Here is a 14453-nt window from a genome sequence, read left to right as displayed (position 1 = left end):
CTTAAAGAGAGAAAAAGAGGCTGCTGAGGTGATAACGTTTTATAGCTGATGTAAGTGATAAGACAAACTAACTAAAATGTATGACTTGTCATTCTTTAATTAAAAAAAACATAATTGTGGAAAATTTGCTTTGGGGAAAAATAGCCAACTCCATGAATTGTAACAAATTATTAAATAAATTCTGAATTAAATTAAACAGCGATAGATATAGAGGTGGCCATTTTTGGCATTGTTTTAAACCAAGAGTACATAAACAGTTTATAAAAACCCCTCACCAGGCTTATATCCCTTGGTGTGAATGGCAAAATCTGATCTTAAACCACGACCCTGAGAAGGTTTACACAGCCTCAGGTTTCGGCTTAGGGTTTGAGGCATGCATCATGGAAAATCTCTGTTTAGACTTTGCCCATTGCCTTGTCTCTTTAAGGCTGCCTACTGTCCATTAATGTCCTGGAGGTCATGAGGGGTCACCACAAGCACCCCTCTGTCCTTCTTAAAAAAGACATTGGGTTAATTATAGAACATCAGGAACTATGAATAAACATGGTGTGTTTGTACGGAAGATGTTCGTGTCCTTCTGTCTGTTCCTCAGCCGATTCAATTTTGCTGAGAAAATGGAAAGAATGTGAGCATTATGAGGGATGCCGTGTTAAGGCCAATAAGGGCAAGGGTCCTGTGTGGCTGTCTTTTCTTGCTGTATGCAACTATGTTGATTTCAGCCTAAGCTACATGCTGAGTTTATTGCATTAATAAGCAACATCACATTCTCTCAATTTAAAATCTATTGAGGTTCAAATGAAACCCACTGAGAACACTGTGCTTTCGGATAAGCTGATTTCTCTGCTAGCTCGAGATCTCTGCCGTTTCGAGCCGTACTCCAGGGAACCTTGGCTTACGTTAAGCAAACATGTTTTTATTCCACTACGGCCCAGACCCACCTCCCCTGCCACTTTATATGTCCATGCTTTAGTTATTTAGTCGTGTGATTTACAGCTAACCCTCATATTTGTCCCTTAATCATTTCCATAGGGAACAATCTGACTAACTCTACATGGACATGGCTGTTAGATGACTGGTCTTGAAAGAATGCATGACCTGGACATTGTTTACAAACAGCGTTAACCTTTGGCACCAAATGACGTGACTGATCATGCTAAGTACTCAGGGAGTTTAACTAGCAATATTTGGGTTTTTTTGTTGTTGTTGTTGTTGTTGTTGTTGTTTTTAAGTTTCATTGTTGTACAGAATTTTTTGTGTTTAGAAAAGATGCAGTGTGTGTGAATCCCAGGAATCATTGCCATCTCAGGTTGAAAGCTTTCTACATTTGTCGAACCATTGTTTAACGCAGCAATACTGATTATGCAACATTGTGACTTGTCGTTGGCCGAGGTAAATGCTGGGATACCACAGAATGAGTAGCAAGGCACGCACCTCAATGTGGGTTTGTTGTTACTGCATTTGCTCCAAGTGCTTCCTACTTCCTACTACTGCAGCAAACGGCCATCTGCATGTAAACGGCCAGCTCTGAGACAGCTCACGTCAGCCAGCAGTGGCTTTGGTGAGAATACTGCCCAAGTGGAATGGAAACTTCATTTCAGGGCTAATATTAGCCTGGCCCTCCGGAAAATTCCTTTTAAATGATCACAAGCTGAGAAAAGGCAAAGTATTTGTTTAGCGTTTTTTGCTTTAACAGTATTTGTAAATAGTTTCTTTTTTCCCCTCTCTTTTGATTTTTAGGCAGTTCTTGGGAACGCGAACGAAGGACTTTTATTTGGAAGATTGCTTTATTATTAGTTGCTTCCTGTTGTCTTCCCATTTGTTAAAAGCTTATGCATATATCCTCGTATACGATTCAAGAATAACCTTCATGTTATATAGACAAAATAAATAGCAGACAGTGGAATTTAGGTGATTGTGTATTGAATATCACCAGTCCTAGAGGCAGAAAAAGTGAACACTTTAGTTATTTAAATGTAGCGCAGTGTTATGGAGACCACCCTGAATGATTCTGAACGCAAGACACGCTCAGAGACAAAACACCACAGTGTTTGGGGAAACAGACTCAGACTTTGAACTCCATAACAAGAGTGCAGGTAATGCCAGGAACCCTGTAATACACATATTCCCACAGGACAGTCAAACCCACAACAAGAGGTACAGTGCAATACAGTACTGAACAGTACTTAACCAGTGGTGCGAAGATTAGTTTTTAAAAAAAAATCTGTGAATCTGATGCCTGCATAAAACTAGATTAAAGCAATGGCACTAAACTCAACAACACTAAATTAGCTAACAGAAATCTAGCAAACTCTTTACAGATTACTGTAATTCTAGGTCCATATTAGCTACAAATTCTTCACTCATGTTAAAGTAAAAAAAACAAAAAAACAAAAAACAAAAAACAACTTAAATGTACTTAAAAGTATTAAATTAAATGTACAAGAAATATGTCTCCCTCAAACCACACTCTGATTTTAGATACTGATAATTTATCCTCTCAAATGTTATCAAGCATGATATCTGTAAAAACTAGCTGAATGCTAATAGCTGGCTGACACTATGCTAGCTAACACCTGCTTTATTCCAAACCTTATTTCATTCCAAATTTTATCCCAGATTAAATGTTAGCTAGCATGACTCGAGCTCTAATAATAAAAACTAGTTGAATGCTAATAACCAGCTGACATAATGCTAACTAACAAACCAAATGTTATCAACTCCAATGATCAAAAGTATGAACGTACAAGAAAGATTCACAAAATAAATGTGAATTTTGTGGGCTCTACCTCAAAATTACCAACAGCATCACCCCCCAATGTCTCAAATGTTAACGTATGATATCTAGAATGATTAAAAACTAGCTGAACGGCTGCTAATAGCTAGCTGACACCATGCTAACTAACAACAGTTTTAGCTGATAGAGTACAGTGATGGGTATTAAGTCTCATTCTTACAGTCATGTCTGTTAAAGTTGAGGATTTTCTAGCAGTTTAGGTAAAATCCTTGAAGCTGTTTGACGCTAAAAGATCCTGACTTGTGACTTTTATAAATATACGATAATAGAGGAATGTAACGATGTAGTTTTTGAAAATGTACCGATCCGTGATGATTCCTCTACAATCTTGTCTGAAAGGGGTCCAAGCATCGTAGTGGGTGTAGATTCAAATGTGATAATTTTGGGATAAATGGGATAAATCCATTTGTCACAACAAACATAGTCCGTTGTGTCTTTTCTCAGGGAAGTCGCACCTGGCGATAGTACAAAGGGTCAACAATGAGGGGGAAGGGGATCCCTTTTATGAGGTGCTTGGGATCGTCACCCTGGAGGATGTCATCGAAGAAATAATCAAGTCTGAAATCCTGGATGAGACAGATTTATACAGTAAGTGCACCTTCTTAGCATCTCGATATAATATATTGTTCTATTTGCATTTTTCTTGTGAGAAGCGTTGAAACATTTCTAATTTTTTTATATTGCTATGTTTTAATTTATAAGTAATGTGAGTTGTTTCCTTTCCTCGGGTGTTGTTTTTAAGTGAAGTCAGACTTCATCATTCTTCTTTTTATGTTCAGGATGTTCTAATCACCTATATCTATATCAGGATCTTCTATATCAAGGAATTTCACTAAAAAAAACACCTCCCTTCTTTCCTCTCACCCTGACTTCCCCATTAGCCGACAACAAAACAAAAAAGAAAATCACCCATCGGGAGAGGAAGCAGGATTTCTCGGCCTTCAAGCCCATGGACAATGAAATGAAGGTTAAAATATCACCTCAGCTTCTACTGGCTACTCTGCGTTTCCTAGCAACAGGCAAGTGTGCTGCGTGGCTGCTTGATTTCCCCCAGGGTGCCTTGTGACTAGTTTGTTAGCATGCTAGCCCTGCAGAGGAGTGAGGAGTGAGGCCTGGTAGGTGTTGTTTACCATGGTGACATACGTATACACATATCCATACACCGTCTATTAAATGCCTGGCTTCTAAAAAAATTAAATTTTTCCAACAGTTGTGCACTTCATTTTACAATTCTTTCCAATAAATGAACATATTATAGATTAAGCAGTTTTAATTTGAGGAAGTCGTGTGCAAATACTTTGACTAAGAAGGAAATAAACAAGGGAAGAAGGAGATTAGAAAGAAGAAATAAACTTAAGTGTCACCAATTATGTATCTTTTCGAAATTATTATTTTAAAGTAGTCACAGTTACATTGGCTATAGATGATGTCAAGTAAATATAGAACTAAACGAAATCCTGTTGTCCATTTTAAAATTGGCTAAATGTTTTTTATTTATTTATTTATTTTTAGCATTTTTACTCTAAGTTCTGCAGGTTAGTTTAGTTCCAAGCCAAGGACTGATGAAATTTAATGAGCAATCTTAGAAGTTGAAAATAAGTTGTTTGTGTTTGATATCCAGTTTGATCCATACAGTATTTTACTATATGGCTATGCTGTTGGTACAGATCTGGACATATTCCAGTCCAAATTATAGAATCAAAACTTTTGGATAAATGGTGTGGTTATTTACACAGTGAACGCAAATAAATTCAGCTGGATTTTGTTTTTGACGAGATCAAATAATCAGCTTTCTGTGATTTCACCTGAAAGAGGAGTTATATGTATATTACACAAACATTTATACTGCAGCACTGTGGAATTCATAAGGCTTTGATTCATTTTATATAATATAACAGCGCTACAAAGCAAATCACAGGTTGTGCGGTTCTTCCGTTTTCTATAGCAACAACTTACACAGGGACTTGTATGGTATATGCTGAGTGTAAATGGTTTTTTTAAAAAAATACAACAACAACAATGCATCATTGTTGATATGGTATATAATTTTTCAGTACGGTTTTGTTTATGTAGTACTTCTGGAAAGAGGCTCCAGTGTCAGTACAGTCATAGATAAAGCTGTTTCTTTAAGCCAAAGAGGTGCAGAACTACACTATCCATCAGCCCCAGCATGTTACATGTCACTAATCACTCTCACCTGTGTCTCGTTATGCCTTATTAGCACCACTATTTACGTTCCAGTTTTTCAGCATCACACCGTCAAGCTTCAGTTGTAAGTTGTCGTAGTAGCGTAGCCTAGCGGTTGTTGTTGTCGTGTGTGGCCCAGTATCACTTATAGCCTGTATGTTCTTTTCTTTGTATCCACAGTTCATGTTTATGTTTCTTGTTTTCATGTCTTTGGATGTTTGTTTGCACATTACTTATTAATTTCTTTGCACTGGGAAGCCTTCACCTTCCACTCATGGCGCATAAGTAATAACTTTCCGCAAAACTATAAATGGATCAAATATACATGCCATTCTTTAATAAGAGAGTTGTGGCATAAGAGGAAAATCAACACTGAAATAAAAAAAAAAAAAATCAATGTTGCGGTGGTTACAGTAACTCGTACATCATTGTCGATTATTTTTCTCAAACGGCATGCCATGACATGTTTCATTCCTTGCAAACAGTATGTACTATATTTTTGGTTAAGAAAGAGGACAGCAAATGTAAGAAAAATCCAAAACTTGAGCTGATCTCCCTGATAATAGAAGACCTGAAGGTAATAGCAGATAGTGCAGGTGGTGAACAGAGAGTTTAAGACTCACTCTGAGAGGAACTGTGTGTAAAACCATGAATAGTGAGATGGTGAGAGTGCAAGGAAGGAAGTCTCAGTGATGAAGGAGGTAAGGTATTGGAGGACCAGAATGAGAATGATGGGAGAACAGAGTGAAATACATTTTATATATATATACTTATGAAAAAATATATATCTTCAGCTATTCCTTTATTTAAAACTTGAACCAGGGTTTCTATAGACTCTTGAACTTGCTTAAGAATATTATAAAGTAAGGACCAGATTACTCAGATACTGCTAAACAGATGATAAAGCAGAGGTTAGTGAAGTTGTCGCGTTTACTTTCCATGAATGTTCTTCAGACCAAAAGCCAAATTGCTGGTAATGATGACATGGACTTTCAAATACTTTAGCAAATTCCCTACTCTTGCAGTTAACACTTACACTATTTTCTCTGCTTAAAACCAAACCATGTGTATTAAAGCAGGGAAAATACATTACTGGTCAGTGTTGATCAATCTTCTGTGTTCAATTACTAAAAATGAAGACCCTGTTAAATATTGTGGCAGGAAAAGTTGAAGACAAAAATTTAAACATTGGTGTATGTCCCATGCATCATAAAATGTCTGTGGTGCTGATGTTGGTATCGACATGTCTCACAAATGTGTCTTGTGCTCCTTTTTACTTTACAGAGGTGGAAATATTTGGCCTGAATCAGATGTCTGAAAAGATCTTGCTGAGGTTGCTGAAGCACCCTAATGTAATCCAGGAACTTAAGTTCAATGAAAAGAACAAGAAAGCACCAGAACATTACCTCTATGTCCGCAACAGACCTGCGGACTACTTCATCCTTATCCTGCAGGTCAGCTGGGTTACTGGTGTACACTCTTAGAAAAAGAGTCCCTCAAGGGTTCTTTGGACAATTCAAAGTTAAAACGACGGGACTAGATGATGAGTGTAGGACGGGGGAAGAAAGTAAACCAATACATATTAGACGTAAACAAGCCCGAGTATTACACATAGCTCGAGTGGGAAGCTTGTGAATGACACAGTTTGAAGAAAGTGTGGGTCAAATCTTGCTTTGTTTTGCTACTATTACAACAGAGAGCATATACATAGGAATTACAGTCTTCTCCAGTCTATAGTCTATATACTCTGAGGGAAAAAATGCAATATTGTCCATTATTTGAAAGTCCACAATGTTTGTAAGCCAGAGTAAATTGTAATTGTTTGGCTTTTTTTTTCTTCCCCCAGGGGAAAGTTGAAGTGGAGGCAGGGAAGGATGGGATGAAGTTTGAAGCTGGAGGGTTTTCATCATATGGGACGATGGCCCTTACTGCTTCTCCAGGTAAATAACATATAATCTTTCTTGCCATTATGTGACCATTTTATTGCAGCTGGTGTTTGTAGTGTTTTCCTTCTATGTCAAGAGGATTCAATCAGAGAGAATGTTTTTAATATTTGGTGTAATTAAAAAAAAAAATGCAATAACCTCTTGTACTAGCCATACTGGATCAGGTGTGTTAGAGGAAACAGGGCGTAATTCAGGACCAGTGTTAGGAACCTGTGGTATAACAGTGTGTCTTCGTTCACAAAAACACAGGCCCCATCCTGAGAGCTCACACCTGTGATTTTGGATTATTGAATCCAATCAACGGTGCACTGATAGTAAAAAATAATCAGTGACAATGATAATGTTTTCCTTGTGGCTCTGTCACCACAAAGAGTCATAATCATTGTTTAATGGAATAATCTTATCATAAAAGGGTTTGTCATGGGTTCTTTGAAGGTAGGCTGGATAAATAAAGGTTCTTAGCTTCCAATAAAGCAACCCGTTCTGATTAAGAAACCCGATCATTTGTAGAATCTCTGTGGGTTCCCCCTGAAAAATCCTGAAGGTTTCAATAAGTCCCCTTACAGAAAACTTCACCATATCAACATTAGCACTGTGATACAAGACATTTTAATTCAACAATTGTAAAATAAATAAATAAATAAATCTATGCTCAGTATCTACAGTAGAAATAGAAGTCTGGATATAACCTTTAATGGTTCCATAAGACAAATACTGAAACACTATATTCAACTATGAGTGTGTGGGTGTAATAACTCTATCACCTATTATTATAATGCTGTCACTGGGATACATGCCACTGAGCCGTGTTTAAAACACAAACATCTTTTCTCTTAATAGGATTCTGGGATATATACTTAGCGTACAAGGAGTGTGGTTAGTGTGCATTTGCTGTGGTCTTACACACAGTGCTTTGAGAAATGGGACACAATTAAACACTTAACCGGAAGTCACATGAACACGCACACAAAACCAGAAAAAAAGGGTGGTCTTTGGGACTGGTCCATTGACCAGAGAGAAATATGGTGCAGGAGTTATGTGACCTCTGTTGGTTGGATGTTGGAACTGCATTTTATGGATGTATGTACTATTTTTTTCTTGTCAAAACATATCAGATATTGGCTGCACAACTGTAGATGATTCTGGTCACCAGAACATTGTTTTCTGTCTCTGGTGGTTTGGATCTGACTCATCTGATGATCAGAAGCCACCTTGTCTTTCCAGCTCACTGTAATGAGTTTCTTCTTCTGATTTTCTTGTGTTTATTGCTTTTATCCTCTCTCTGTTTAGTTTCTCTTTCCCTTTCTCGCATTTGTGTGGTCAAGAGGTCAGAATCAGTTGGAGTACCTCCAGGTACTGGTATTGGTAATGTTTCACTCTGACCTGTTAGTTCCCTGGCTTCATTTTGGTTGCATGGCAAGAATATCTCACAATGGCAACGAATGCGCATGTTACTCGACGCATGCCGATGTAACGAGAGATTAACTTACAAACATGCATACTGTTCAATGCGAGCCAAAAACAAAACACTGAAGCACATGTCTGGGGGGCTTAAAATCTATTTTAAATATTCATTTTTGTGTTATCCGTGCCAGAAAGCAGTTCATTCTTATCAGATTTGATGTTTTTCACTGTTTAACAAGAGTGAAAAATGACCCAGTTGAACACCCCCACCTCCTTTCTGTACTTCCATGTTCTCATACCATAAATTCGTAGTATCCCTCCCACTGATTTTGCCAGACTTGGAAAAATAACCATGGCCTCCCCCCATTCACACACATACACTGATCCCATCACACACACACACACACACAGTCTGACCCCATCCACACACTCTGACCCAATATGTGGCGTGCGGGGGCCCCTCAGACCGGGGACGGGCGCAATACTCAGACATCCAAACGTGGATTACATACATTCCAAGCAAACTGCGCCATTAACACTACCCGTGATTGAGCATGTGCGTGTGTATGTGTTTGAGCACGAGAGGCTAAGAAAAGTAAGTGTGTGTGTGTGTGTGTTTGTAGACCGGCCCCCTTTAAGAAGTGGAAAAAATAAGCTGTGTTTAATTAAAACAGGACTAGTCCTCTCTTTCAGGGTTGTAAGGTCTTTTTTATCAGTCTTTATCCAGCTGTTGCCACCACTTTAAAACACCGACCTCCTCACCAACCCCTTCTGTGACTGCCCTTCAAACATTTCTTTACATTGCAATGGTTGGTCATTGTTTCCATGAAAAATCAATCACGTGTACGGCTCTTGTGCTTACCACTGCATGTCGCATTGTAGCGTAAGGGTGTCTTAAAAAAATGTAATTCCTACACCTGTGTTTTGGAGTAAAATCCTGTTTTGAAGTATGCCCTGTAATTCAGCTCACGGTCCTAATTCAAGTCCTATATTACCTATATTCCTTTTCTTGTTTCAGAGAACAAGTCTCCTCCTCGGCCATATGGACTGAACCACTCTGACTCACTGAACCGGAGTGACCGCAATGAAGCTATTAATCCCCCACTGGGCAACAGCAACAACCAGCTCAACTCCTTTCTGCAGATCTACGCACCAGATTACACAGTTCGAGCCATCACAGACCTTCTTTATGTCAAGGTGAATAGATAAAGGCAGGCATTGTATTACCGTATGTGAAAGTTGCATAAACTATCGCCAGACATCACACAGTACTTTTTAAACAAAACATTTCTTTTTTTTAATATATATATATCTCCAGGACTGAAAGGCATTATGTTTTCAGGTTGTCCAGGCTTGATTCTTGTTAGTACGATATCTCAAGAACAAGTGGTTGAATGTTTATAGGATTCATATGGAATTATCAATGTAACCAGCAGGTGAAGTGATTAGATTTTGAAATTTATCCAAACAGGGTGAAGGTCATAGCAAGGTCAAATGTGTAAAATAGGTTTTCTTCACTAGCTTAATTTCCGTGTCAAACAGCGATGTTATATTCACGTTCAGGAACTCAAGGCCGATTTTTCTGCCTATCTAAGATTTTTACCATGGGTCCATCTGTTTGTCCGTCCATGTGTCTGTCTGAGGTTATCTTTACTGTGAAAGTTTTTCTTCAATAGCTTCCATTTTGAAAGTATAATTTAAGGGTATTTCAGGCCTACAAATTACTAATAAGTGGTGGAAGGATCCCCATTGATGCTGTTGGTGTCACGTTTGACTTGCTTTCATTTACAAATTTAAAAAAAGGTCTTCTGGTCAAAGGCAACGAGAACTTTTCTGTTTGAATATTACATTCTAAACAGGACAAATGAGGGTCTGTTCTTGTTTTTGCTGTTAGATCAGTGGCCTGTTTATCTCTAGGCTTTTGCTTGTTTACTGTATGTATGTACACTGATCAGCCATAACATTACAACCACCTGCCTAATATTGTGCAGGTCACGCTTGTGCCATCAAAACAGGTCTGACATGTCGATGCATGGACTACACAAGACCTCTGAAGTTGCGAGGTGGGGCCTCCATGGATTGGACTTGTTTGTCCAGCACATCCCACAGATGCTCGTTTGGATTGAGATCTGGGGAATCACAGTCCTCAAACCATTCCTAAATCGTTTTTGCAGTATGGCATGATGCATTATCTTGCTGAAAGAGGCCACTGCCATTATGGAATACCGTTGCCATGAAGGTCTACCAGTGTTTAGGTAGGTGGTACATGTCAAAGTAACATCCAGATGAATGCCAGGACCAAGGTTACCCAGCAGAAATGTTACCCAGAGCATTACACTGCCTCCAATGGTTTGCCTTCTTCCCATAGTGCATCCTGGTGCCATCTCTTCCCCAGGTAAGCTACACACATGCACCCGGCCATCCACAGAAGGCTACCTTCATCCATTGCTCCATGGTGCTCTAATGCTCACCTGGCCTTTGTAGGCACTTTCAGAGTTGGACGGGGTCAGCATGGGCACTCTGACTGGTCTGCGGCTACGCGGCCCCATACACAGATAGTTGTGATGTACTGTGTGTTCTGCCATCACAGCCAGCATTAACTTTTCAAGAAATTTGTGCTACGGTAGCTCTTCTGTGGGATCGGACCACATGGGCTAGCCTTCGCTCGCCCCACACATCAGTGAGCCTTGCGCGTCCATGACCCTGTCACTGGTTCACCGCTTGTCCTTCCTTGGACCACTTTTGGTAGGTACTACCCACTGCATACCAGGAACACCCAACAAGACCTGTTTATTTGGAGATACTCTGACCCAGTCATCTAGCCATCACAATTTGGCCCTTCAAAGCCGCTCAGATCCTTATGCTTGCCCATTTTTCCTGCTTGGAACACATCAGCTTCAAGAACTGACTGGTCGCTTGTACTGTATGTGTATGAATGTCCAAAGTGACTCCAGCACATCTGTTTGAATAATGGGATATCAATCAGTCCACGGTTTGTGCTCACAGTGTTATTGTTTATTGTATACTAGCTGTCATCAATGATGCTATTGCCTGTTATGTCTTTGCCACTACACCATAGGTCACCCGTCAGCAGTACCAGAATGCCGTGATGGCGTCACACATGGAAAAGACACCACATCCATCAGACAGCGAGTACACCAAAATTGAACTGACTCTCAGTGAGCTGCATGACAGCGTGGCCGACGAGACGGGCATTCTGCTTAACCAGACACAGAACTGTGTTGCCCACAAAAAGGCGAACCACATGGTGCACAATGAGGGTACCGTCTAGCCCCCAGCGGGGTGGTTAGGGGTTTACAAAAGGGTGAAAAAGGAAGCTGCTTATGTTTTTTTTTCACCTTCTGAGTTGCCTCTGCCACCCCCTGTAACAACTGGACGCAAAACCACAACGGACTGCTAAAACAGCGTCTGGGTTTTTGGACCCAATAACAGGACTGGAACAGCCAGTTCAGTTCCAAACACCCTGCCGTGTGCCTGTCCACCAGACCAAAGAGTTTGGAGTTTGGACACCCTCCCCCATCTGTCACAAGGCCCTGAACATACACCTTGACTGTCCCCTTTAAGGTGCCAGGAAGGATTCCAGGATAGAGGAGGACCACAAGTCAAATGGACTACTTTCTACATCTTCATCAGGCTGATGTTGTAATATGGTGAGTCAAAGACTGTGCCAAATACCAATTTGAAGGAAACCATGAACCGCTTACCAATAACATATTTTCCTCCTGTATTTATTTATTTTATATGTCTACTGTATATATGTATGTGTGCATGTAACTACAGGCACATGCCAAGAACACACCTTTGTAAAATTCAATGTAATGTGTGTACTGTATATGTTGCGAGTCCATGTGCCTTTGAGAGTGTTAATGTGATGCAGTGCACATGCTACAGTATATACATACAGTAGTTACAAATACATTACTGTATGTGTATTGGTGAGGGTCTTTTACATGTATGTATATTACAGATATTGTTATTTTTACTATTCTAAATCAGGCATATGGTACAGTACATTTTACACCTTTTTAAAAAAAAAAGAATCACAGTATTGCCTTAAAGAATCATATTAATTTTTAACAAGTGCAATGAACCATATTTCTATTTAAAAAGATGATTTATTGATTAAATTCAGTTTATTGTAAACAGTAGGTATATTTGTATGCATTCACTGTGTCGCTCAAATATGTATTGGTCCCCTGTAAGCACTCCTTCACTACCTGCTTGCCTGAAACATGTCACTTTAGAGCATCCGATTCTCCTTAATACGACCTACTTATGACCAAAGTTTAGGTTTGAACAGGTGAATAATTGCATGCATCTGCCATATGAATATATACAAAGGAAAAAAGGTTTCATACTACTATGCGTATGGGCCGTATTCGGAGTCGTGTTACGCACGTATAATAGGTATTCCAACCTCAGATGTAACTCTGGACTTAAGAGCTATTCAGAATTCACGTGAGAGTTGTGCACGTGCGAGTTTGTGGAAAATAGTGGTGTGTCTTAGTTACGTGCGATTCCGAACTCAAGGGCATTTTTTTCTTGCTGGATCAAGTGCTGTTTTATAAGCTGCTGAATAATGAGGGTGGAGGCCATGCTGTTAAGTTAAACCAAGTTGCGGTGTTAAATGTGTTAATCATTACTAGAACTATCCATGCAGTTGTCTCTTGCTTTTGCACTGGCACTGGACTACAAAGAATAATGCCATTTCCTTCTTCAGTCCACATTTTCTATCCCTGATTTTTTTTTTTTTTGTGGGTTTAAAGGCAAGTGCTTGTGTGTAAATGTGGTGGTATAAATGCTACTGAGAAACCCATGTTTTTATTCAACTAAAAATCCTGCAGCCCCTGAGACTTGAAATAAAACGCAGGTGATTTGCATAATCTGAATGGCGAGCCCAGAACTTAAGCATGTGCGTAGCCCATCTCTGAGTGTGAGTGACTTTCTCTGTGTGAATACTGATGTAACTTTTGGACTTAAGTTGCCAACTCTGAAAAGGGTGCGATTTTAGCGGGTGGTTCCTAATTGCTTTGATGGTTACCTACGGTGATCGAGAGGTCTGTGCTTGTATTTTGAAGTTACAACATTAGCTATCTTTTAAATTCATTACACTAATGTCCATGATGAAAGATGAAGAACTGAGTGCTCAGTATAAAATGGGTAGCATTTAATGATAATGGCAAAAAAAATAAATAAATCTGCTTTGTAAATGAAAAGGGCTAGAGCTGATAAGACATTTATGCAGTGGCTCTTCTTCATGGTTATCATAGAATGGTTATTTCAAACTATTTTCAAGTCGACTCAAGTTTTTCCAAACAGGGTCCAGAATTTTTTCCCCAAAAAAATCGTAAATAAATGACCAGTTAACTTACAATGTGCCTCATAATAAAAACAATATTTTTTTTTTAAACTACTATTGTGTGGTCATGTATATTCTCTGTCCAGGTATTACATTTGCATCACCTTCAAGAAGAAATATGTCTTTCCAAAGAAAAAGAAAAAATAGTCAAATAAATAAATAAAATTAAAGAGTAAAAATATATTTAATATAAGTGCACTCCCGTTTCTATTGCAGCTGGCTTGACCATGGACTGAAATGCGGGTTAAAATCAACGTCTGTGTACTGCGAAGTCATCGTTTTTAGGTGGGATAATGCTATATGTGGAACTAATAAAATCTCATCCAAACTCTGAGCCGTGGCTACCGGATATACAAATAGAGGAGTTGTAAGTAACCGTGCATTTGGTATATTGTATTCCTAAAGGACTATAAGCTCCTATAAGGCACCGGAAAAGATTCTTTAAGATGATGCCACTGAAATTTTTTTTTTTTTGGTAACCCGTCAGTACAGATGTCTGTATATTCTATGAAAACATTAGACACACTACTAAAAAGTGTACAATAATATCTGCATCTAAAAACGATTCGGAAGCACGTGATGTGTTGTGCTGGCAGTGGCGTAACCAGAAATGAATTTCGGTGGGATGAGGAAACATACACAATAAAAATCACGGTTGTTTATCTGAGTGAGTGAGTGTGTGTGTGTGTGTGTGTGTGTGTGTGTGTGTGTGTGTGTGTGTGTGTGTATATATATATATATA

The 14453-nt window shown here is 39.0% G+C and overlaps 1 protein-coding gene across 2 annotated transcripts in view; it reads left to right on the top strand.

Moving 5' to 3' along the window:
* cnnm2b (cyclin and CBS domain divalent metal cation transport mediator 2b) overlaps nt 1–13255 on the top strand; it is a 33101-nt gene extending 19846 nt beyond the window's left edge. Inside the window, exons 2-8 of one of the 2 annotated variants that reach the window (XM_017456863.3) lie at nt 3239–3382; nt 3676–3813; nt 6266–6435; nt 6828–6921; nt 8218–8280; nt 9350–9528; nt 11411–13255. In XM_017456863.3, the coding sequence (XP_017312352.1) occupies nt 3239–3382; nt 3676–3813; nt 6266–6435; nt 6828–6921; nt 8218–8280; nt 9350–9528; nt 11411–11623 (1001 nt within the window). In that variant the 3' untranslated portion in view covers nt 11624–13255. The remainder of the gene's footprint in view (nt 1–3238; nt 3383–3675; nt 3814–6265; nt 6436–6827; nt 6922–8217; nt 8281–9349; nt 9529–11410) is intronic. The other variant, XM_017456865.3, reaches the window with a different exon arrangement.
* Nucleotides 13256–14453: the final 1198 nt, after the last annotated feature.

Source organism: Ictalurus punctatus, chromosome 26, assembly GCF_001660625.3.
Source record: "Ictalurus punctatus breed USDA103 chromosome 26, Coco_2.0, whole genome shotgun sequence".
NCBI classification, from domain to species: domain Eukaryota; kingdom Metazoa; phylum Chordata; class Actinopteri; order Siluriformes; family Ictaluridae; genus Ictalurus; species Ictalurus punctatus.
The sequence above is the reverse complement of the archived record's forward strand: the minus strand, read 5'-3'. Positions and strand labels throughout refer to the sequence as shown.